Source organism: Pangasianodon hypophthalmus, chromosome 13 (genome assembly GCF_027358585.1).
Source record: "Pangasianodon hypophthalmus isolate fPanHyp1 chromosome 13, fPanHyp1.pri, whole genome shotgun sequence".
Classification (NCBI taxonomy): domain Eukaryota; kingdom Metazoa; phylum Chordata; class Actinopteri; order Siluriformes; family Pangasiidae; genus Pangasianodon; species Pangasianodon hypophthalmus.
Genome location: NC_069722.1, coordinates 1,063,264 through 1,088,718, shown reverse-complemented (window position 1 = coordinate 1,088,718; position 25,455 = coordinate 1,063,264). Strand labels below are relative to the sequence as shown.

Here is a 25,455-nt window from a genome sequence, read left to right as displayed (position 1 = left end):
CTATTTTAATATTTTTCCCCCAAATGCAGCCAAAACATTTGCTGTATGATGGCTGCACTTTCACTTTGGCTCTGGAGCTATGAGGCTGACAGTGCTAATAAGCAAAGAACACTCATAGCTACCAGTTTAGCATCATGTATAAATTACACGCTGGTTAGTAATTACTTGTTAGACTCACAATATACTCTTACGACTCCACCTTCAGACTTTAGGCCACGCCCCTTACCCGAGTCTGATGCTGTGACTTTGTCCTTTTGTCATGTGTATAGATTACAGTGTGCCATACAGAGCCACATCAGCAAGCAAGAGACACTGAACTCCATAAAGCTGACCGAGGAGCCATCGCTGTGGTTATAACCTTCCCGGAACATTACCTGGAACATGGCGATGTGCAGCTGCGCCCTCTGCAGGCTGACCTTGCAGGCGTCTATGCTGAGCTCCAGACGGCGCACCAGGTCCAGTTTCTTCCACGCCGTGTCGTAGGAGCTGGCCAGCACCGTGGCTCTGTTCAGCAGCAGCTGGGAGATCCGTCCCGCCTGGACGCCCTGCTCCACCGCCTTCTTACACAGGTCGTCCAGAGACACCTTCCCCTCGGCGCCGAAGTCTTTAGCCTCGACCTGAGCGATGAGGTCTGTGCCGAGAGCACTGAGGGCGCTGCAGAGAGCCAGGCCCAGAGCCTGAGTGGGCAGACCCATCAGCATCTGCCTCACAAAGTCTGCCGTGAACGCTTTGATGGGCCGCGTCATCTGGTCCTCGCTGACCACCGTGGAGCCGCGGTATATGGGCTTCACTAACGTGACGGGGCCGTTAGACGGCGGGGGGTCGTCAGCGGGAGAAGGGCAGGTGCCTGACAGAGACGAGAAAAATCACAAATCACAATCAGCTTTGTATATTATTTAATATGGATGTGTTTCAAGCTCCAAAAACAGCAGCACGCTACCTGATTAAAACACTCCATTTCCAATCAGGGGTCTATTAAAATATCACCGTTTGTCACGGTTTACCTGATAGCGTCTGAGCGAACGAGGCACACAGCCGGAAGAAGTCACGGATCGTTTGGAGCCTCTTGAGGAAGAAGATTTCCTCCAGGACCTGCCGCGTCTGCACGCTGTCAAAGAAATGCACCTGCGTGGCCCGAGCCTCCCAGATCACATCCACCTTCCTCCAAGCAGCAGGAACATCCATGGAGTTCAACTGCAAGAAACAGCTGTGTGAGCTACGACGCTTTTCTGAACACAAACCGAATCAGACTCGGTGAAGTTCGCGTCCGAGAGTCACCTTATCAATCAGGAGCCCGAAAGCGCTCTCCAGCTGAGCGAACATCCCATCGAAGGCCACCAGCAGCATCTGCCCCGCGCTCATTTTAGGCGTGTCCTGTACGGAGCCCTCCATGTTCCGAGGCTGAATCAGCTCCGAGTACTGCACACGCAGAACCCTGAAGAGGCACACGCCCAGGTTAACGACACAAGACGAGGGACGAGTCAGTATTTTTTATTTTTCATGTATTGAATGGAGATTCGTGACAATGCCGCCCACCCAAAATAAAAAAAAATAAAAAAAAAAAAAAAGGAACAGCACCACCTTCATCACCGTATCCTGTACGTGTTACAGTGACAAAAATCCTGAATAGTGATTTTAATCATGATAAAAGGTTTAAAAGCGGTGCTGAAAAATTAAGAGAGGCTTCTTTCTTGCCTCGTCTCTCTCACACACACACACACACACACACACACACACACACACACACACACACACACACACACACACTGCACTTCACTTATTGCACAGGCTTTAACACTGAGAAACAGGCTCAAAGCTGAATTTCATTTACACTCACACACAAAACCGTAAATTATTTTTAGCTAAAACGACCAGCTTAATGTGAAACAAGGAAAATATTTCATTGCAAGAAAAACAAACAAAAAAAAATTACAGAACAGTATATAGAAAGAACTATAATTTTGTTATTGGTTAATCAAGAAAACAAAGTGCTGTTATAAAAATATTTTTAAAAAATTACAGCATAAATAGAAACAATATTCAAAATGTTTTTCTAAATCTTTCTAATTCGGAATAAGTAGGAACAGGTACAATTTCATAAAGGCGGCTCACCTACATACAGAGATGCTGCATAAAATAAATAAATAAATAAAACAATCTCCGTTCTAGTCAGCATGGTTTATAAGGTATACAGCAGTTTCTTTTATAAATATCATAAAGACACAAACTGACACGCATCCCTGAAAAGCATTTCCTGATGTACAGGACATGATGTAATTGGTAAGTGTGAAGTGGGCGGAGCTTAAAGCCTTCTTTAAAGATGATAAGCTTCAGATAATGGAGTGGGAGCAAATGGACAAACAAAACGGTAAAAAAGGTTAGTGTTGGGATTTGATATTTTAAAAATAATCTTAAAAAAATGACTAATGTGACCAAAACTGTACCTTGTGACCTTACTTAACTGCTGCGCTCAACCAATTGCCCCACTTTCACTTTCAGGATTATTTAATTCCTGTTTTATTGTAAGAGAGAAAAAGAGTACCAGATACCTCATATATTTCAGATTTAAACCCGAGACCTCTCCGCTTTAACCTGACTACACTCTAAACAGCGTCTTTACCTGGTGACCTCGAGGTAGTGTGCGTCGGCGTCCTCGTCCAGCCCCATGGCGGTGTTGCGGAGGTGAGCCTGCAGCGCCTCCCCCAGGCCCTGCAGGGACACGCCGTCTGCACACTGCTCTATCAGAGAGTCCAGCTCGGACAGCATGCTCTCCAGAGTGCTCTCTCCCTTCAGCATGCAGCGCAGAGCCTCGGGGAAGATGATCTGACGGAAGTTGGTGTTCAGCTCCTGCAAAGACAGCGGCGCTGTTGAATTCTGGATTCTGATTGGTTCAGAAGCTGTTGATTAATTTTCTACAGCAGCGGCTCTGACGATAGTGCGACTGAAGATCACATGTTTAATTATAATTAAAACGCTGATTATACACAAGTTACATCCAAAAAAACCTCACCTGTAGGCAGGTGTAGACTCCGTTGGCCAGGTAGACGGCCTGCGAGGTGTCCTCGGGGCTGAGGACGTCCAGGTCGTGGGACTGCAGCTGGCACTCTTTCAGCAGCTGCACCAGACACGTGACATTTCCACTCATGCTGCAGAGCTCCTCCAGAAACCAGGCTCCATCCCGGGACGTCAGCTCCACCAGCTGCTCTCCTGCGCTCGCCGCCGCGCCCTCCATCACCAGGTTTCGCCTGCAGACGGACGAGGAGAAGCAAACCCAAGCTCAAAATCCATAAAATGCTTTTCTTCTTCTACAGAGGAGCCTTTTTTTTTTGGAATTCACCTATCCAAACGTTTTGCTGTAAAGACACCCAGTCAGTCTTACAGCAATGACCATCATCCTTAGACGCAATATCGGGTTGAAAACAAAATAAAGAATTCAGCCAGATATGTGTTTAAAATATTTTGGGCCTATATAGTTAAGCCAGAAAGCTGCTGCTAGCTCGTACGCTCGCTTTCTGCAGATCAGTGATGCAGCGGAGAGCGCACTGATGAGACCAGTACGTCCGAGTTACTCTTACAGTGATATCGGGATGTAAATCAACTATACACCTGATTTATAGTCATCACGTTCATCATCACCTTCCTATACGATGATATTCGAAGGTTCAACCCTTTTATCCAAATTATAGACTAAAAGTAAACTACTGATAAAAAGTTAAGTCATTAGAATTTCAATAACATCCTCGTGCCGTTAGCATTAGAGTGCAAGTTAACCATATTTTGTAGATTTGCTAATTCTATACTAAAAATAAACCCTGTTGCTGATTTAAGAGCAAAATACAGTAAAGCAAAAAAAAAAAAAAAAAAAAAAAAGAGACTGTTAGTCAACACACTTTAGAACGGTTAACTGCATGGAATCTTACATTCAGTGCTGAAAAATTAAAATTGCATCTTTATTAATAAGATTTACAAGGTATAAGTGTGTGTGTGTGTGTGTGTGTGTGCGCATCTCAGAGAGCGAGAGAGAGAGAGAGAGAGCTAGAGCGAGCGAGAGACCTGGTAAGAGTGCAGAGGGCGGAGATGATGATCCCGGCCAGGCTGAAGGAGGCGAGCTCGGCGTCCTCGTGAAGGAAGACCTTGATGCAGCGCTCGATCTCCTGCAGCTGCTCCTCACACACGGGCACGCTCGCTCCCTCCGCCTTCAGCCTCTCCACCTGACGCAGGAGGCGCGTGTTCGTCTCCGCCGCGTGGTGCTGCAGCGCCATCTCCACACTCGACAGGAACTGACACGTGGCGGCCGGCGGCTGGGGGGCAAACTGCATCTCGTAACTGGACGCAGTGGTACAACAAGGTCAGAGGTCAGAGGTCATTACTATGAGACACTTAAAACAGTTACAGTGACAAGTGGACGAAATTACGCTCTCTGTATAAACGGTTTGAGGAAGTAATCAGGGCTGCGGAATATAATACATTTTTAACAACTTAAAAAAAAAAAAAAAAACTCGGCACCGAATCTTCAAAAATTATACGTTTAATAATTTACAATTCAAGTTCACAGAATTAAATGTCATCCAGTTTGATGCTACTTTTATTTAATGACTACAAAAATAAATCACTCGGTTTTTCCCCCCACATACAATTTTTTTTGTAAATACATTTCTCTTTTTTTGCAAAAAAATATCTAGGATTAAAAAATTTACAAAACTTTAAACAGCTTTGTAGAAATTAATTTATTATCGAACTCACTTTTTTCCTCTTTTCATAACTTATTAAATACTAATTTATTTTTTTTATTTTATACTGAAACGATTCGCAGAATTCAAACTTTCCACAGTTAATGAAACAGGACCGTTTTGCTTGCAGCTTGTTAACTATCCATCACAAACCACTTCACGTATCAGAAGTATTGCAATATGATTTATTTTTTTTAATAAAATTTTTTTTAATATGATGTCATCCACCGCTATCAGTAATCTGTGACGGTACTCTACAGTAAGGTCCTGAGCTGTAGATGTGAGAGACTCACTGGTGATAGACGGCCTGGCAGTGCTCCACCGTCATGTCACACACCAGCTCCTCCATCCACTGCTTCCAGGTGTAGACCCTGTGGCGGTGCAGGACGGCGCGGGGGTACAGCAGGGCCACGGTGGCGTAGCTGTGCAGGTGCTCGAGGCAGGCGCGCAGTATGGAGCGGCGCTGCTGCAGGAGAGCGCTCACCTCCGCCTCCAGAGCCTCGCACTGGCTGATCAGATGAGCCTGACCTGCGTTCTGCAGAAACGCTGTAGCGGGGACGTAGCTGGGCGGACCTGCAAGCAAGGGAAGGAGAAAAATATAGATATATAAAAAATAAAAATACATTAATGACATCTCGCTAACTCACAGCTTCATCCCTGACCTCAGGTGGAAATATAAAACCCAAGAAAGAAAAAAAGAGCATCAAGATTGTGTTTTAAACTCTACAGAGATCCCGACTCGACCCAACCCGCAGAAGCACAGGGATGAGTACCGAGGTCTATGGGGCTGCTGATCTCCTGCAGCAGGCTGGCGAGCTGCGTGGCCTCCAGACTCCCGAACGCCGCCTGGTACTGAGAGATCCACTGGTCCAGATCCGACAGCTTGCTCTGGATGGCATCCTGTACGGTCCTCTGCCTCGACTGCAGCTGCGTGTGCTCCGAGTATCTAACGCATCAGAGAGGACGCGAGCGTTAACGCCGTCTTCCCGTACCTTTATCAGATTTCTACTTGAAAAAGCACCCTGAAGTTGATTATTTTCCTTCAACTGCATGTCCCTAAAGTATTCACTTCCTCTTACATCAAAGCAAATTGCCAATAATTATTTTATTGACTCTATAAGTACTAAAAGTGCTGTACGAGGCCCTGCGAATGATCTGTTGCTATAGAAACGAGAACATTATTATAAACCTGCACTTCTACGACTGTTACATAATGATAATTTTTAAAAAATCGGCACCTCCTGACCAATCGGAATCCGGTTTAGCGTTTAGCGGTGGTGCTGACCTGTGCTCCAGCGTGTGGATGGGGTGGTCCACTCTGCTGTCCGCTCCCTCCAGGAACTCCATCTCCTCCAGCAGCTTGCCCTGCGCCTTGTCCACCTGAGCGAGCTGCTCCTGCAGACTCAGGTACTCCTCCACGGCCATCTCCACCTGCGGCAGCACCGCCTGCATCTCGTCACGGTTCTTAAACCAGTTCACCTGCAAATCAATAAATGAAGTTGAAACGAGGGTGGAGGTTTAGAGCATGGTAACCTGGAAACCCTTTACAGAAGAACGCTGAACGGCTCCAGATTTGATTTTCTCCCCGCTAAGGATTCAGACGCAGCCATTTTACACGTCGCCATGGAAACACCACGTCTGGACTCGGTGGATGGTTTAATTTAGAAAGTACGCGGCTCCACCTCACCTTGATCTCGGCTACGCGTGAGGAGAACAGGCTGCGCGTGATGTCCCTCTCCATCTCCCTCTTGCTTTGCTTGTTCTCGGCCTGCTGTCCTCCTCCTCCGTACACGGCGCCGGCGAAGCCCACCTCTCCGCCCGCCGTCCAGTCCACCAGGGGGTCGTACACAAACGCCTCCAGCAGGGTCAGGAGGGTCTCTCTGCCCCGACGCATCATCTGAATCACCTGAGGTACACGAAGAGGAACTGACGGTTGGTAATAACTGGAGCAGGGACAGGTAGAGATGCGTCTTAGAGAACTCGGAGAACACGTCTCACCTGTTCGCAGGAGAGTCTGAAGATTCCTTCCACTCCCGTGACTCCTAACGCTGTCTCGATGTTGTGCGTCATACGGAAAGGAACCTTTTCCGGAACCCTCAGACTTTTCCCTGTCATCACACACACACACACACACACACACACACACACAGCGCGTTCATCACGTGTCTGTCAGAAACACCAGCAGGAGGTAGAGCGTTACCTGTGCAGGTGAGCGACTGACCTTTCTCGAAGCAGACGTTGTAGTCGATGTGCACCACCTCGCCGGTCGTCATGTCGATCAGCACGTTGTCCAGGTGACGGTCTCCTAAACCGATGATGTAACCCACCATTGACATCACAGCAGTGGACCTGGCGTACGACTGAGAGGCACAGAGACCGAAAAAATTAATGAAGAAAGAGAGAGAGAAAAAAAAACAAGAGGGAGGAAGGAAGGAAGGAAGAAACAAAGGAAGAAACAGAGAAAGGAAAAAAAATAGAGAGAAAGTAGGACAGAAATAGAGAAAAATGAAAGAGACAGAAACAAAGAATCACAAAAGCAAAGAAAGAAAAAGAAAAACAAGAGAAAGAAAGAAACAGAAAGAAACAAAAAGAGAAAAAGAGAAATAAGGGATGAAAAAAAGAAATAAAGAAGCAAAAAATAAATAGAAAAATAAAGAAAGAGATAGAAAAAAGAAAAACAGAAATAAAGACATTAAAAGGAAGACATGAAGAAAAAAAAAAAAAAACAGAAGTTAATAAATAAGAAAGAGAGTTTTAGAGAGAGAGAGAGAGAGAGAGAGAGAGAGAGAGAGAAGGTTTTCCTCCATGTCATGGTCCTGAAAGCCTGTACAGGTAAGAGTAGAGCCTGAGCTCACCTGCGTGACCCTCCACCACTCGCTGGGCGTGGTACACGAGCACCACAGCTCCTTGGCCAGCAGGTTAGGGGGCGTGGCCTCCATCAGCTCCCGCAGGACGTCCCTCATGACGCTGAGCGGCCAATCACGGCGCGACACGTCCAGGCTGAGTCCCACCGCCTTCAGAGCCGGCCCGATCTTACTGTAGTAGAGCTCGCTGGGGCGCGGAACCATGGGCAGGTTCTGCGGCTGCTGGAACGAGTCCTGAGCCTGAAGTTCAGAAAAAATTATAAATAAATAAATGTTCAGAGCAGAAGTATACAAACATCAACAACAACAACGACGAACCATTTCTGAAAAAGATCTTAAGCTCTGAAAATAATTCTCAGCAATATTATAGTGTTGCTGGTTTAAAAAAAAAAAAAAAAGTTAGATATTTATTTAATGTCTACAAATTTAATTATATTTTTAAATATTTATTAAAAAATTCAAAGAAATTTAACACAGTGGAGGAATTTTTTTAAATCTAATTTTTTTTACATCATCAAATAAGCAGCTTCCAGTCATGTTGTAAATACAATAATTAAAAAAAAAAAACTTAGACGTAATAAAAAGACATGACGATATGACAGAAAATCGTCCTGTGATATAGTTTATGATACCAATATCATATCATTATTTCCCCCTGCCCTATATTTTACTTTTCTTTTTGTTAATAAACTTAAATATATGTTATTAGGCATACAGGTAGTGTGGAAGAACAGAGTTTTGTGTGTGATTTGACTTTATAACTCCTCGCTTTTACGTGCGTCAGGAAAATAACTCCACAGTGAAAACAGACCAAGTCAATAAAACACAGAAATCCAGCCCAGTGTTCCTGCATCAGCTTTTGTATTCTCTGCCTTTCTGAATTTCCTCGTAAATCCGAGAAATTAATGTAATTATCACTGCATCACATTATTGTAGGTCAGCGTTGCACCTTGATGCAGTTAGGACTCTAATCTAAACGAATCGTGTCAGCAGGAGGGCCGTGACGCTACAGGAGCGAGCGGGACTGACCTTCTGAGCCTGGAGCACAGCCTCACGCTGCTGCCAGCGTTTGTAGAGGCCGAACAGAGGCGTGGCTCCGTCCACCCACTGGATGAGACCCGAGCGAGTGCCGAGGGGCGTGACCGAGTAGTGACGGGCGTGGAAGCGTGGACTCTCCTGCTGGTTTACTTTAGTGAACATGGTGTTAACGATGGACAAGAACTGCATGATCCTCTCGTCTAAATGCAAATCCTCCAAACCTGAGACAGAGAGAGAGAGAGAGAGAGAGAGAGAGAGGGAGGACAGAGTAAGCGAGGAACAGATGGACAGAGAGAGGGATGGACAGAGAGAGAGAGAGAGAGAGAGCGAGCGCGAGAGAGAGAGAGAGCGAGAGAGCACGCACGTGAGAGACAGACAGAGAGACAGCATGAGCCAGAGACAGATAGAGACAGATAGAGATGGAGAGTGCACGAGAGAGAGACAGACAGGGAGGGAGAGAGAGAGAGGGAGAGAGAGAGAGGGAGAGAGAGAGAGAGAGAGAGCAGGTGAGAGAAAGAAAGAGAGCATGAGCCAGAGAAAGACAGAGATGGAGAGCGAGCATGAGCCAGAGACAGAGAGAGATAAAGCGAGAGAGAGACAGACAGAGAGATGGAGCGAGAGAGAGAGAGACAGACAGATGGAGCAAGAGAGAGAGAGAGAGACAGAGAGAGAGAGAGAGAGAGAGAGAGAGAGACAGACAACGAGACAGAGATGGAGAGCGGGCATGAGCCAAAGACAGAGAGAGAGAGAGAGAGAGAGAGAGAGAGAGAGAGACAACGAGACAGAGATGGAGAGCGGGCATGACCCAAAGACAGAGAGAGAGAGAGAGATGGAGTGAGAGAGAGACAGATAGATAGAGAGATGGAGAGCAAGCATGAGCCAGAGACAGAGATGGAGTGAGAGAGAGACAGACAGAGAGATGGAGCCTTTACAATAAATTCACTTGTTCAGTTACCAATTATGTAATTATAATTTACATATTAGAACATTAAACGATTAAAAAAAAAGCTACAGTTGAGTGACAACATTTTTGGCCAAATGTCTAGTATCTAGTGGTGCAATTTTTTTCCACACACAATTTAAAATAAATATACAAGTCTTATTAAAGAAATATAAAACTAAATAACTCTTAAACTCTACAGTTTCACTCTACAGTTTCACTCTACAGTTTCACTGTGGGGTTTATGTCACTTTTGGGTCACCTAAGAAATCCATTTATGTTAACTGATGTAAATAAAAGATTAATAAGATTAATAATAGTTTTTAATAAAGTGACATTTCCACCAGTGTGTTCTCCTGTAGAGAGAGAGAGAAAGAGAGAGAGAGAGAGAGAACCTTTGAAGAGGTACGGGTAGTTTTTGCCGTCAGAGCCGAGGAAGTAGAGTTTTTTGGGCTTGGTCTTGGTGGGCAGGATGGTGATGGTGCCGCCGACGTTGTGGATGGTGACGGCGTCGGTGGCAGAAACCTCTCCTGGAAGAGCCATCTCCGTGTGCGTCATGGAGCCCAGGCGAGGACTGATCTCCTCCAGACGCAGCAGATAACTCGCTCGCTTCTGAGCTCGCTGCTGCAGACTCAACATGATCTGGTACAGGACGAGGAGGAGGAGGAGGAGGACAAGAGGGATCACACACACACACACACAAATTAGTTTTCTTCTTCTAGCATATAATTCTAAATAAAATTCTGTCAGAAGAAAGAAAGAAAGAACAAAAAACAAAGAAAAGAAAAAAACAAAGCTAGGAAAAAGAATGGTAGGAACAAGAAAGACCAGAAACAATGAACAATAAAAAGATGGAGCAAAAAAGCAAGAACAAGACAATACAAACAAAAAGAAAGAAAAACAAAAAATGAAAGAAGAGAAAGAATAGGGGTGAAAAATAAAAGGAAGAATAACAAGAAAGAATAATAGATGAGACAATAATACAAAAGAGAAACTAACAAAAGAAGAGAGAAAGAAAGAAAGAAAAAATAAGGAAAAAGGAGAAAAAAAAAAAAAAAAAAAAGAAATTACATTAGAACATACAAGAGCCAATCAGGATCCAGTATGCAAATGTGACCAAAGTTCTGACCTGTTTGAACGGAACCCAGCTGTTAGCAGGGTTGGCCGGGTTCTGCGGGTTCCTCAGTCGCTCCAGAGCGTTGTGAATGGCGTCTCCGTACGTCTCCTGGAACCACGTCTCGTGAGGCGTCTCTGCGGCGGCGGCAGTGATGCTGCGCACGTGATCCAGAGCGAAGACTACGGGCCGCATCAGGGCCGAGTGTTTCTCCCTCATGATGGCCACCTTCTCCTCCCTGAAACACAGCACCACGGGTCAGAGGAACATCAGCACCAGCACCACCACACAGCACCACGGGTCAGAGGAACATCTCTACCACCACACAGCACCACAGCACCACGGGTCAGAGGAACATCTCTACCACCACACCACACAGCACCACGGGTCAGAGGAACATCTCTACCACCACACCACACAGCACCACGGGTCAGAGGAACATCTCTACCACCACACAGCACCACGGGTCAGAGGAACATCTCTACCACCACACCGCACCACGGGTCAGAGGAACATCTCTACCACCACACCACGGGTCAGAGGAACATCAGCACCAGCACCACACCACACCATGGGTCAGAGGAACATCAGCACCACACCACACCACAGCACCATGGGTCAGAAGAACATCTCTACCACCACACCGCACCACGGGTCAGAGGAACATCTCCACCACAATGTTATTCTTGAGGCAACAGCTTAATAATAATAATAATAATAATAATAATAATAATAATATTAATTACTATTTTAATTAACATTTTTAATTAATAAATTATGTACACTCCAATGTACATTCATTTCAAAAAGGTTATTTTTAAAGCAAAATAAACATGAAACTATTTTGTAACAATTCTGCACTTTTTCCCCTCAGAGGGATCCGATTACACCGACCCAATATAAATAGAGTTTTCTAACGCTGTGAGTAACGCAGTGTGATCAGAGCTCTTACTTGCGCAGCGTGTTGTTGTTCTGGACTCTCTTGACTTCGTCCTCGAGCTGCTGGATCCTGCGCAGGACGTGCATGTGCTGCTGCTGCAGGACGCCCAACCACAACTCGTCCCACAGCACCGTGACCCTGCGCAGCTCCCCGACCAGCATCTGCACCTACACACACACACACACACGAACAAAAAACATGCACACACAACATGTGAAGGTTAGCAGGTCTGCAAAATGGCTGCCTTATACAAGGTTCAGTCAGGATTAGCTCCGCCCACATTGCAGTAAGAACAGCTGGTGAATTACCAGTTTAACTTAAATTTCTCCTGTTTCAGTTATAGGGTTAAGGCTACCCGAGTTCAGATTAAACCAACAGGGACAGAGTTAAGTGTAACCGGGTCAGAATTAAACTAACCGGAACAGGGTTAAGTGTAACTGGGTCAGAATTAAACTAACTGGAACAGGGTTAAGTGTAACCGGGTCAGAATTAAACTATTCGAGAGAGGGTTAAGGGTAACCGGGACAGGGTGAAGGGTATTGTGGGACAGGGTTAAGGGTATTGTGGGACAGGGTTAAGTGAATTCTGGGACAGGGTTAAGGGTATTCTGGGACAGGGTTAAGGGTATTGTGGGACAGGGTTAAGTGAATTCTGGGACAGGGTGAAGGGTATTGTGGGACAGGGTGAAGGGTATTGTGGGACAGGGTTAAGTGAATTCTGGGACAGGGTTAAGTGTAAACCAGGAGAGGGTTACGGTTAGGCGCTGTACCTGCTGGACCATGGTGGGGTTAGCTGCGGAGAGCGTGTCCACGATCTTGCTGTAGCAGTCCTGCATCATGGCCTGGTCCTCGATAGAACAAAGACCGAGCTCGTCTCCTCGGCCGCTGTCCTGAGACGCAGGGGGACTCCCGGCCTCGCTCTCGCCCACACACAGAGCCTCGCCCGGCATGTTCCCCAACAGAGTGGGCAGAGCCGAGGGCAGCTTCGTACCTGCTACACACACACACACACACACACACACACACACACACACACACACGGGGACCAGAATACATCAGATCTACAAAATATTACACACGTTTCCTGATTCTGGCATCAAAGCCTACTAAAATTAAAAATCGTCCCAGTTTATTGATGCACAATTATTGGCACCCTTTAAAAAAAAATTACTGCATAAAATAATTACTGCACGCAATTTAAATTTTCAGCTCAAACACCTGGAGTAACGTTGTCTTTATACCGACCCTCTAGCAGAAAAGTTTCGTTTTGTTGTGTCTCGCACGATGTATCGGGACAGGACGAGGCTCAGGGCTGTTATTCTCACATAATTCCAAACGTGCCAAAAATTTTAAAACTAGTAAATAAAACTGTACCATGTAGTAGTGTGTAAGTGTGAGTGTGTGTACCGGCGGTCTGAGCCTCTCCCCCGAGTGAGATGGAGCCGACGATGGCGGGGTAGAGGATGAGGTGTGGCGAGTCCCGGGCTACGCGACACAGCAGGCTGCAGATGCTCTGGCGGATGTAGGCCTCGGGGTGGTTCAGTCTGGAGAACAGCTGTGGGATGATGCCTTTATAAAAATAAATAAATAAATTAAAAAAAAAAAAAAAAAAAAAAAAAAAAATCACCAGAATAGTCACAACACAGTTCCCGCTTCATGTAAATAATTAATAAAGCAAATAAACCTGAATATAAAGACGGTGTTTTAATTATAAATGATAAAACGGGAAAAACTGGATACAAGCGAAACCATTTTTAAACGCCAAAATCTTCTCTTACCTAAAAGCTGGACTGTGATTGGTCAGGAGGTGTTGATTAATTCTCTAGACCAGCAGCTCTGACGGTAGTGCAGGTTTATTTATAATCACAGGTTTATTTATAATTAATGCGCTCGTTCTAATGTTATTGTTTCTATAGCAACAGCTCGTTCACAGGAACGTGTACAACGCACACGTTGTAATTGTTGACCTGTAAGGACAGGTTTATTTAACATTTATGGAAGGAGTCTCCAGTGTCGGCGTTTTGTAACAGGAAGTAACATGACTCGCAGATGTTCCATAACGTTAACTGTAACTATAAATAGTTAAAAAGTACGTTGTTCAATAATAAATTAAAAATTGGTAAGTTGTTGTGGTATAAGAGGAATAAAACACGACAGGACATGACGTTACAGGGGAGGAAAAAAACTTCAGGGTGTTAAGAGTAACTCAGCTTCATCAAACTGCTTTGTTGTTGATTAGTTTCCTATAACAGCGCACGCCGTTGTGGTTTATTCCTTCCACAGTCCACGGTTCTCACCTCTCCAGGGCGCGGTGGGCGTGGAGGCCAGGCCGAGCTCCAGCCCCTCCCTCAGCTCTCCGGCGTGCTTCACTAGCAGGCGCAGCAGGCGCAGCGTCGCCATCACGATCACGTCATCGCTGCTCTGCTTACTGCCCTGAGGGTGCAGCAGAAGTTTGGGGTCGTCCTCGTCGATGGGCGTCTGCAGGAGAGAAGCCGGGCTGAGCGACGCCTCGGGAAGCGCGGCTTTATTCTAAACAAGGACGGAGATGATGAGTTACTCACCTGTCCGGCGTTGAGCTTGAGGAAGGTGAAATAAGCCCTGCAGGAGACGCGGTAGAGGCTGAAGATGCGGTCCACCACCGTCCTCCACACCCGGATCAGCCCCTCCGTCACGCCGTCCTCCACCTCCGCCAGCCACGGGCACGAGCTCAACAGCTGCCTCCAGATCACATCCACCATGTCGTCCTCATCGTCCTCTTCGTTCTGCAGAGCCATGTCCTCATCCTGGGGACGGACGCGTGCGTAAACAAACATTTATAAAAATGTTATTATTAATATTTATAGTCCAAATGCAAAAAATGATCACATGATCACTGCAGTCCTCAGAAACAGCCAGCAAACTCTTACTGTGGAACACGTGACAGGAGAGCGTTATTGCAAAACAAAAGATAAGAACCAATCAGGTTCCGATATGCAAATGTCCTGCGCAGTTCCAGGGTTAAAATGGAAGGCGGAGTATATTCGTTTAATTTGCATATTCATGTAATCTGGTAAAGTGTGTAGCTGCTGATTTAAAAAAGTTAGCTAGCACACAAACATTAAAGTCACCTTAAATTTAATAACGCTAAACACATGCAAAAATAGTAAGTCATAAAATATATGAACCAATCAGGCTGCATTATGCAAATGTCACGTAACTCCAGTGTGAACAGGAGCCGCATGTTCTGGGTTTATTTATTTATTTATTTATTTATTTATTTCAAAACAGCCCTGTTTATAAAAATAAATTTTGAGCTTTTAAACTTTTTCACAGCTTTGAATCATATTTTTTCCCCTTCTTTAGCTAAATCAGAAGGAAAAAAAACAACGTAAATCTGTTAAAGTTTTATGTTCAAAAGTTCTGATTGTACTAGAGAAATCTACTCAGGAATAAATTTTAGTTCTTTTAGGGAAACCAATACTGCGTCAGCACTTAAGCCATAGTTAATCAATTATCAGCAATTTCAGAAATGTAAATACATAAATAAAGAATAAAAAAAAAATAAAAAATACACAAATATAAAAAATTCTGTTAAGCTGTTACAATCAAACTTCTTTCCTCCAGAGACATTTATGAAACCAGGATTTTGGATCTAACGAAGAACAATATTGTCATTTTAAAGTTTTGGGTTTTTTGTTTGTTTGTTTTTCAGAGGAAAGTTAAAGTTTTCCTGATTTTAATGACAGTTACATCTTTCATGTCCATAAAATGTCCAAAAAATTTACTCTCAAAGTCCTGAGAGTTTAATAATAAACACGGATGGACAGATTAAACGGCTTTACAGCTTTTTTAGTTTCTGCTTTTCCCCACCTGAATTCCAGCTGGTCGACACATGGCCTGGCCCAGGATGCTGAAAATCGTCTCCTTGTCCTCGTCGCTGGTGCCAGACGGCAGTAACTCCTCGATCTCCTTCTTCTCTCCTGGCAGCAGAGGAACCCCTTCTCCTTGACTAGACAAACAAGCGGGACATGATGTTACACCACTGACCAGGAGAGGTAGGGTATTATAAAAACCAGCTTTTATAGAGATTAAACACACACACACACACCTTGCGTTGTCGACGACCTTCCGGCCCCATCTGTAAGCCCAGCTCGCTAAAGCAGCCCAGGATTTGGCCACTTCAGGCGCCTGGCTCGCAGAGAGCTGGTACAGCTGGCCCAGGACAAAGTCCGCTTCTCCGACTCCTACGCTCACTGACGAGAGGAGAGACACAACGCAACACGTGATGCGAGATCACGGACGAGGCTCACACACTACCTGACCTTTCACCTGGCGAAATCCCTGACATGGTGCACCCAAGACCAAAATTCTCTTTCTTCTGAAAATAAATGCAAGCACTGGCAGCTACGTGTCATGAAGGATTGCTTGAGGAGACAAAAGAACTGCAGAGAAACGCAGCAATTTTTATCATCTCACTATTAGTGCGTATATTCTGGGAAGCTCATCATATCTGCATCATCTAATATTAGACACTTTTTGCACTGAAGAGTCGTAGGACGCATATGTAGCAGCGGGGGCGGAGCACTGCGACACAGGTGTGGCTAGACCAATAGCTTAGCTAGCTAGCTAGCTAGCAAAGACCAAAAAAGTGACATGATGCAATATAATGGAATATAGGTGTAATTATGTGACGTTACGTATTGTAACCTAACCTAATGTAGCGTTAATATAATTTAACACAACGCAACGTGATACGTAACGTAATATCATAACGATATAACAAAATACGTCACGTAACAAAGTAATAACATTAAGTATTACATATTATAACCCAATGTAATATCATGTAATGATGCTTCATGCCATATAACATAACGTAATATAAAATATGCGTTATATAACATAAGCTACGTAACAAAATCTTACGTTATGTTACACCACAATGTAATGCAATCCATTACACAATGTTACATTACGTAAACCTGAACCTCCCGCTGTGTTTGTGCGTGCTCCATGAAAACAGCAGGTACCTGTGGTCTCCGTGGTGATGCGCAGTATACCCTGCTCCTCCACGGGGAGCTCCAGCAGGGCGGCGATGTTCTTGCTGAGGGCTGAAGGCGAGCCGCTGCTGTTTCTCTTCACCACCTGTTTGAGCTGAGGCGTCAGGTCCTTCCAGTCGGCCAGCAGCCACTTGCACAGCGTGAGGATGGAGCGGCAGGCGGCGCGCTCGCACTTCCCCGAGCGGCAGTACGACAGCGCACACGAGCTCAACATCTCCATGGCAGCCACGGACTGACCTGCGGGCAGAAGGCGGGGTTTCTAACGTTTGTAGAAAAAAACACTGTGGAGGCTTAGAATGCACAGACGAGTACTATGTGATTCCAGACAAACAGAACTGTCAGGGTTATTAAATATAACATCCAAAAACACAACATTATCTACATAACGTGAAGTGATGATCACTGTGTGTATACGTGTGTGTGTGTGTGTGTGTGTGTGTATAAAATACTGAATGATGAAGCAGAGTTATTGTTACACCCCTATCCAAAGTTAATTTTTTTTCCTCCTATAACAGCACGTCCCCACGTGTTTTACTCCTCTTATACCACAGCAGCAGTTTGCCAATGATTATAATGTTTTTGTACTCCTTAATAAAGGACACGTTTTAATTTTTATCCCTTTAAAGTTACATTTAAATGATCTGGGACGCTGGTGAAACAAGTTCTTTGTTCTTGTTCCTTGTTCTGGAAAGCTTAAACTCGTTTCTCCTGAAAACTTTTCAGAAACTTTTCTGACAAGTTACAGCTTTATCTCTGACTGTTACAAAGCGCCGACACTGGAGACTCCTTCCATAAATGTTACATAAACGTGTCCTTACAGAAAACTTTTTTCTTACTGTTTGAGGAACATTCATCATTAACATCCCTGTAACCGAGATGTTGCTATAGAGACGATAATGTATTCAAAGGTGCCCAAAAAAAAAAAAAAAAAAAAACCCTGCTCTAACTAACGCAGGTGAGAGTTATAATAGCAGCTGGACTCACCTGCAGTAAACAGCACTTTAGCCCTTTCGATCTTCAGCTCAGGTCCCCATTTCTCAGCCACGGCGCCCTCTAGGGACAGCTGCCTGAAGCTCTGTACCAGGTCCGGGGTCTCCGGGTCGTCGGCGGACGGTTTGCTGCACTGAGCAAGGAGGCGCGTGGCCAGCGCGATGTTCCCCTGCTTACGAGCAAACTTCACCGCCGTCAGACACAGCTCCACCAGGTGAGAGTCCACAGGACCTGACGAGCCTACAACAGTATATACAAAAATGACATCATTAACCGTTATTGTCCCGAGAAGTTGAAACGAAGACAAACGATCTACGATCCCACCTCTGAGCTTCAGGAAGAGCTGCCTCTGAAACGTGCTGTATCTGAGCGCGTGGAGCCACGGCTGAACGTCCTGCTGCTTACACGTGCTCAGAGCGTCGCTGTACAGCGGGATCAGACATTCCTAAAGACGGAAACGATGTCGTTAGCAATGCTTTAGCAGGATGCTTTGCAGGAAGATTAACACTGTAGCGCTGTAGCCGCGTCTGCCTGACCTCAGAGGGGTGCTGGCTGCACAGCGAGGTCTCCAAAGAGCTGGTGCAGTGGAGCTGCAGGGTTCCGAGGGTGGGCAGCGAGTCACACAGGGTGAGCGTGGACAGACGCAGAGGTCCCAGAGCGATCCGGCCCGTCTGCTTCAGGTACTTCACCAGGGTGCTGACGAGAAAAGAACCAAGATATTAAGGGTTCCTCGAGGGTTCTTCAGATGGTTAATAGTTACTACAAATTGTCCTAGGTTGAACTTTTGTTTCCCAAAAGCATCAAGGAGGCCTACAACAGCTACGAACTCTGCGAACAATACGACAGTGTGTGTAAATCTGGGAAGTGGGAAGCAGCGTGTTAACGGAACTCACTCTGATGAAGGTAGAACTTTCTGGTCCTGCTCGTGATTGGCTGATGTGATGGCTCCTACAGCGCTCCTCAGCAGCTGAACCTCGATGGCCTTCTGCAGCTCTGATGGATCAGGACTGAGTACGGCAGGAAGGAGCCGCTTCAGGTCTGTAAACACACACACACACACACACACACACACACACACACAGTGTTCAGGTTCAGGTGTGTTACCCATCAGGTAACCAATAAAGCTGATTTTATTACGCAGCAGCCATCTTTGTCTTGTAGTTCCTCATTACTGAACACTTTATGCTAATGTTTCCAAACATTTTAAAGCTATGTAGAATATTTTTTCCAAATATTTTACTGACTAAAAACTTGTGTAATCTTTGACATGGTGGCATTTTCTTTAAGGAGACATTAATATTAACTAACACTTGGAAGGAGTCTCCAGTGTCAGTGCTGGTAAAGTTCTCGCAGATGTTCCACAGTAATCAATTTCAACGATACAGATAACATGTTTGACGTGTCATTCTTTTCTAGATGGAAAAACCGTAATCATTGCTGTAGTAAAAGAAGAGTAACGCACATGGGGATACGCTGTTACGGGAAAATAATTAACGATTAAGCCTCGGGAAACTCTGAGGATTTCCAGAAGCAGAGTTTGACACCAGATCAGTTTCATTATCAGTACCTAGTTTGTCCTTCGTGCTGGAGTTGAGGAGGCCGTAATCTTCTCCAGGAAGCAGCTCCAACTGCGCACGGCACTCTGGGAAATCTCCGTCCTCAAACCTGCTCAGAGCTCTGACACACACACACACACACAGAGACACGGATCAGAATCTACAGAACGTCCCGTATAAGGCTTGTAGACAGCAGTGAACGTTAGAGTGCTGCTCACTTGACGTAGTTGAAGTCGGTCTTGAGGTTGACGGTTGCCGAGCTGTTGCTGTTCTTCTTCAGCGCCATCATGCTGGCCTGCCACTCCTGCACCGACGCCCAGTCGCTCAGAGCCACGTAACACTCGCACGCCTTATTGGCCAGGAAGTTCAGGACCTCGGAGGAACACTCGCTGGACTTCAACAGCACCGTCTTCTTAATGTCTCCTACAGAGAAAGAGAGAGAAACTCCTTTCACATTTTTAAGCCTGTGTTCAAACACCACACAGGATGAATCCAACTGAATCTAAGGGTGCCAATATTTTAGTAAATATAAAGAATTGTGTGTGTAAACCTTGTCAACTAAAGCTACAACACAAATATACAACAAGTGGCACCTTTTCAGAACCCCAAGTAATGATTTATGTGGCACTACGAACTACACGTGTGTTCATGTACTCTATGAAGTGTTTATCCGTAGAGAACAGGAAGTCATTTGGGATTCAGGTAGATGTTTACATGGGTAAGAATTCTATAAAAAAAAATATAATAATGACAATTTACATAAACAACAAGGATTTATGGATTACAGAACAGCTCTATCCCCTAGAAATATCGGCGCCTGTATCACAGGAAGATTATTTTACGCATGAGGACGTTTCCTCACCGTTTCCTGTATGTTTCGGACTGGAGTTGTTGCCTGTGGGCGAGTTGGTGAGCTTCAGTAAGGATCTGTCGAAGCCTTTGATGGAGCAGTCGACCCCCGTGACGGCGCACAGCTGCTCCTGATATTCCAGAGCCGCTTTCTCAAACCTGGGATACAGATTTATTGCAAGCGTCTATTCAAACATGGTTAAAGTTTAATATTTTGTAAAATAAACAGGGGATTAAAAAGTCACAATCAGGACTTTCAAAGTGGAATTAGGTCGTCATCATCATTACGGCATGAATTGGGCGGGGCCTAATGTAGGGGCGGAGTCATGCCAAATTTATTAAAAAAATATAAAACGGATAACTAATCTCTGAGCGTAACTCACTTCCCCTCGGCCTGCAGAGCTACAGAGCCGACCCACGCCACGCTCTTCCCCATGTGGGCCAAGCTCCACGCTGCCAGACCCTGGATGGCTTCAGGACAGCGCAGCTCACACAGAGCCTCCACCAACATGGTGATGGGAACCTCCATCTCAGGACCCTGGAGGAACAGCGGAGACCATGATGCAACTCCTCAAAAAAAAAAAAATAAATAAAATAAAGTGTTAGTTTAAATAAAACGGTTTTTAACGAACCTGCGCACTGCTGTTCTTGATCTCGGTGAGCAGGTCGAAGCCGTGACGGATGGTGACCGCCGGCTGGCCGGACATGAGCCCCACCCTCATCAGAGCCAGGCGGATCCTCGTCAGCCAATCCTGACACGTCTGACGGTTGGTGTAGAAGAAGGTCCTGATGCCCTGGAGAACAGGAGAGGGTTCAGCACCTCTGAAATTTATCTGAACGTTTTGGACCACTTTCAAGCAAAGCGAAAGAAGGAAGGAGTGCGGTAAAAAAAAAAAAAAATTGTGTTTAGACAATACAGTGTATACATACACACGCGTGAAAAATCTCTACACGTGTTTTCTTTGTATAAATTCACATATTTACAATTTTTTTTTTTTTTGTGAATTCATTTATTTCTGTAAAGCTGCTTTGTGACGATGTCCATTGTGAAAAGCGCTATACAAATAAAAGTGAATTGAATTACAACAAAATGTAATACAAATGAAACAAATTATAATCATAACTTACAGCACACAATTTATTTTATTAGGAAGGGGAAAAAAAAAAAAAAAAAAAAAAACCACATTTTAAAATTAATTATTCAGTCTCTGTGGAGGATCTATGCATTAACTGACCGCATTTCCATTTTGATTTAGTAAATATTCAGTTAAATAATTTGACGTAGTGAAACATTCGCAAATGAAATACGCATAAATGTAATTATGAGTGATTTATATGAGTAACGCTAGTCAGTCTTGCGCCGATAATTGGTTCTAAAACAGAACATGTATCAAAATAAATGCCGTAACACAATACCACTCAGTTAAAGCAGTACAGGATAATGTACAGTAATTACTGCAAGATAAATAGATAACTGGTGTAATATGTAAGGCTAGAACATACCTAATATTGACTGTTGTTACGGGCAATAATTATGCGCACACACACACACTCACACACACACACACACACACACACACACACACACACACACACACACACACACGAGACGGTGTGGACGAGCGAGACGCTCAGGTGTCAGTGTTACCTTGGGCGGGGCGGTGAGGGCGTTGGCGCAGCCTTCATAAGCGTTGTACATGAGCTTCTCGAGGTTCTCGAGGAACTGCAGCAGCAGAGCGAGGCGGAGCTGGTTGGTGTGGTGACCTTCATCGCTCTCTCCTCCACTCCACTGACTCAGCTCCTGTTCGCTGTTCAGACTGTGAGCCGCCAGACTGCGGATCATCCCTACAACACACACACACACACACACACACACACACCTGAGTGAATGAGGATATGGGCGGGTATTAACCCAGGAGACAATATTTCCTCCAGGAAACTGACGAACACACGGGTGTTACTCAAGTGAAAGTGCACAAGGCCAAAAACAAACAAACAAACAAATTAAGAGAACGTAAGAAAGTATGTCTAAAAAAAAAAAAAAAAAATTTCAAAGAATGTTACTTAATAAATACACAGATAATCCAAAAAAAATTAATTCAAATGAACCTATTCTCAGAAAAGGGGAAGAAGAAAAAAAAAAAAAAAAAAAAAAAAGAGGGATAACTGTAGGAAGTTGCTACTCAACCTAAAAGTTTTTTTTTGTAATAAATTAAACAAGTGTTTATCTTTTAAATGTAGGTCAATGCCTGTATCTAGTGATTAAAAAAATAAATAGAGAGAGAGAGAGAGAGAGAGAGAGAGACTGTGCAAACTTTCCACTGTTGTCCAAAAATAAACAAGCCAATAATAACAACGAGCGGTTAAGCCACTGTGTGCTTGTGTGTGTGTGTGTGTGTGTGTGTGTGTGTGTGTGTGTGTGTGTGCACGCGCTGACCTTCGATGGTTTGGAACGTGTCCTGGGCTCGTCCCAGAGGAGTGCGCAGCTTGGAGAGGACGGTGAATTGAGCCGCTTCCCACACGGCCCACTGCCACAGCACCGCCTCCGTCTTCAGCAGGGAGCGCGGCACCACGGCACACTCGCGCTTCTCAGACCTCTGACAGCTGTGGTACAACCTCTCTAACCACGGCTCCTTCCTGACACACACACACACACACACACACACACACACACACACACACACACTAAACGCAAGCAATAACCCACTCCGTGTGGTGTGATGAGGCAGCAGAGCTACTGTTACCACCCTGAAGTTATTTATTTTCCTTCCAGCACGTCCCTGTGTATTTTCATCCTCCTGTACCTCAGCAATTTTACAACATTTTATTCATTAAATAAGTGTACTTTTTATCCATTTATAGTTGCAGATGTTCCTTAACCCCCATGCATTTCAACCTCACCGTCATTTATAAATCTTTTAAAAACCAAATCACCGTCACCGGACCGGGTTTACACCAGCCGCGTTTGGTTGCCACGCACCATGACGAGAAATGCACACAGGATTACAGTCCATAAATCCATAAATCTTTTCTCTGTGACAGTTTGACCTTTCACCAAGATTGATTTTAATAAATAACGCTCATTTGTTGTTTAGATAATGGACACACATTGCAAAAACACAGCATGAATTACCAGTGTATTGTCAATTTTTTTCCTAGCGATGATCTAGGACAGTGTAAAACCTTGCTCAATTTTATTTTTAAATAGTTGCTCTACTACACGCTGCTCGTGCCACTGTGACGAACATGGCATGTCATCAAGAATAATGATATATTAATAATAATCTGACAGATTAAATTATTTAAAATTAATCTATAAATCAGGTTTAGATGCAGAGAACCGGCATTATAAATAACAGACGTCTCCTGAGACCTCATCCATCTCTCAGGTGACTCCAAGCACCAAATACACACCTCATTTTTAACCAGAAATTTCACACAAGTTCATCCAATTGAGCTAAAAAAAAAGGAGCTAAAAGATCATGGACGTGAATGTAGGTGAAATGAATGCGGCGTCGTCCTGCTCACCCCCCACGGTGGACTGTTCCATACAGGATGAAGCTGATGAGGTCGGAGAAGTCCTGCGGGTGGAAGGTGTTGCTCGGCGCTTTGCTCATGTGCCGCCGGATGGCGAGGGAGATCTCGTGAATCTCTGAGGAGCTGCGGTTACTGCTGGGAAACGCCCCCCAAAAATAAACAGAAGTTTAAGGACCATCTGAGAGTCAAAACAGTTTAACTTGAATGACTTGAGGGTCAGAAAAGCTTCCAGTGTCTCCCTCTTTACTGCAGCTGCAGCTGAATATCCAAAATAAATCTGATGACTGAAGTGTGTGATGATTTAGACATTGTATGTGAGATCACAGATACACAGCTCAGTCTTTGCTAATGGAGACGTGTGTGTGTGTATGTGTGTGTGTGTGTGTGTGTGAGACTCACCTCAGCGCCACGTGCAGCGGGATGGATCTCAGCAGTTTCCCGAAGGCCTGTCTGACTCGTACGGTCGAGTGAACCAGCTGCACCCGGCACACGTCCACACATCTGCGCACGCACACACACACGCACACACACACACACACAGGCTCAGATCACACACAGCATTTTCTGTTTTCTCACACACTTGTGTTTTGTACGAGTGCACGTTCTGACCTCTGCAGGAGCTCCATGGGGAGGGACGAGGACAGAACCTGTAGACTGCTGCAGGTCTGGAGACACACGGTGGAGTCTTCGTTCAGCGCTGCAGCAAAAACAAAACATTCATCTCCGAATTAAAAATACAAACTCGAAAAGATACTACCATACAATCTAACATACAACTCTGTAAAATAAATGCCATACACCCAATCAACGGAGATTTTTTCCCCCCAATAAACACAATCCTATTCAAACAATAGCCAAAATTTTGATTGTGATTGCACACATTTAAATCACTAGCTGATTTATTGGAGGTTTTTTCCCTTCCTGAACTAGCAGAACACTTTAGATCTAATTTGACATTAAGTGACTGAATGCGTTTAATCTAAACTTCATTCAATTAAAGCGACGAGTCAAATGAGTTAATCTAGATAAGAACTTAACAATAAATGTGACTTTGGCCAGGCGACTCATCCTTTTTAGACGGAAAGAGCCTCTTCCCCGTGTGTGTTCTCACGGGATTAAAGAGCTCATGCAGTATCTTAAACTAGAGAAGATAAGATTCACTTCAAGGGTCTGTTTTGAAATTTTACGATATTCTTGACACTGGTTAAAAAAAAAAATTTAAAAAATGGAAGCAAATAATGTAATCCCATAATATGTTGTAAATCCCTGTATCTTTATTTATTTATTACTAATTTATTTCATTTATTTTACCCTTTTTCAGGTAAATATGTAAGGTAAATGGTTTAACTTGTAGGTCTGGTGGGAGGGTGTGTGGGTTAATACGCGGGGTTGATGTTGGTTGTTTGTATTTTGTTTGTTCTTTATACACTCCGAAAACATTCAATAAACAGACCTCGATCAAAAATAAATAAATGAATGTAACTTTGATCATGGTGGGTTGTGATGCCACTTTGAGAACCGCAAATCCTGATGATTATCTCTTTACTTTGGGCATTTTAGAGAGTTTGAGTGATGTACAGATAAACAAGCGAGTGCTGAGTTCCTGGGAAAAGGAAGTGTTTGACTCGTACAAAAGAAGAAGAAAAAAAATTACTTACCAAACCTAACTAACAACCCAAACGCTAGTCACTGACTTGCTGCTGTTGTGTTGTTCCTCCAACTGTGCTAGCTTTACACCTCAATGTGGTAAAAAGTCCGGCATTTTCACATCAGTGCTATTTGTAAGAAGGGCTTTTCGCACCGCTTTAGTTCCAGAACTAAATTTACAGCACTAAAGTACCGGGTGATTTTGCGTGAAC

General features: G+C 44.5%; 1 protein-coding gene across 5 annotated transcripts in view; it reads right to left on the bottom strand.

The window, feature by feature from the left end:
- The window catches only part of smg1 (SMG1 nonsense mediated mRNA decay associated PI3K related kinase), a 56,985-nt gene that overhangs the window by 5,934 nt on the left and 25,596 nt on the right, over window positions 1–25,455 (bottom strand). For 2 of the 5 annotated variants that reach the window (XM_053239133.1, XM_053239136.1), the window contains exons 17-54: window positions 24,206–24,293; window positions 23,996–24,097; window positions 23,588–23,731; window positions 22,497–22,696; window positions 21,708–21,904; window positions 20,692–20,853; window positions 20,443–20,597; window positions 20,073–20,218; window positions 19,429–19,633; window positions 19,222–19,331; window positions 18,548–18,692; window positions 18,191–18,350; window positions 17,979–18,099; window positions 17,649–17,894; window positions 16,635–16,901; window positions 15,713–15,857; window positions 15,475–15,613; window positions 14,187–14,408; window positions 13,923–14,103; window positions 13,033–13,194; window positions 12,396–12,619; window positions 11,639–11,793; window positions 10,702–10,924; window positions 9,968–10,214; window positions 8,624–8,853; window positions 7,586–7,834; window positions 6,952–7,090; window positions 6,729–6,838; window positions 6,418–6,636; window positions 6,016–6,209; window positions 5,504–5,676; window positions 5,024–5,303; window positions 4,054–4,326; window positions 3,011–3,245; window positions 2,621–2,847; window positions 1,279–1,435; window positions 1,005–1,194; window positions 375–847 (exon numbers count right to left, since the gene is read on the bottom strand). In XM_053239133.1, coding sequence (XP_053095108.1) covers window positions 375–847; window positions 1,005–1,194; window positions 1,279–1,435; window positions 2,621–2,847; window positions 3,011–3,245; window positions 4,054–4,326; window positions 5,024–5,303; window positions 5,504–5,676; window positions 6,016–6,209; window positions 6,418–6,636; window positions 6,729–6,838; window positions 6,952–7,090; window positions 7,586–7,834; window positions 8,624–8,853; window positions 9,968–10,214; window positions 10,702–10,924; window positions 11,639–11,793; window positions 12,396–12,619; window positions 13,033–13,194; window positions 13,923–14,103; window positions 14,187–14,408; window positions 15,475–15,613; window positions 15,713–15,857; window positions 16,635–16,901; window positions 17,649–17,894; window positions 17,979–18,099; window positions 18,191–18,350; window positions 18,548–18,692; window positions 19,222–19,331; window positions 19,429–19,633; window positions 20,073–20,218; window positions 20,443–20,597; window positions 20,692–20,853; window positions 21,708–21,904; window positions 22,497–22,696; window positions 23,588–23,731; window positions 23,996–24,097; window positions 24,206–24,293 — 7,295 coding nt within the window. The remainder of the gene's footprint in view (window positions 1–374; window positions 848–1,004; window positions 1,195–1,278; window positions 1,436–2,620; window positions 2,848–3,010; window positions 3,246–4,053; window positions 4,327–5,023; window positions 5,304–5,503; window positions 5,677–6,015; window positions 6,210–6,417; window positions 6,637–6,728; window positions 6,839–6,951; window positions 7,091–7,585; window positions 7,835–8,623; window positions 8,854–9,967; window positions 10,215–10,701; window positions 10,925–11,638; window positions 11,794–12,395; window positions 12,620–13,032; window positions 13,195–13,922; window positions 14,104–14,186; window positions 14,409–15,474; window positions 15,614–15,712; window positions 15,858–16,634; window positions 16,902–17,648; window positions 17,895–17,978; window positions 18,100–18,190; window positions 18,351–18,547; window positions 18,693–19,221; window positions 19,332–19,428; window positions 19,634–20,072; window positions 20,219–20,442; window positions 20,598–20,691; window positions 20,854–21,707; window positions 21,905–22,496; window positions 22,697–23,587; window positions 23,732–23,995; window positions 24,098–24,205; window positions 24,294–25,455) is intronic. The other 3 variants (XM_053239135.1, XM_053239137.1, XM_053239134.1) reach the window with 3 other exon arrangements.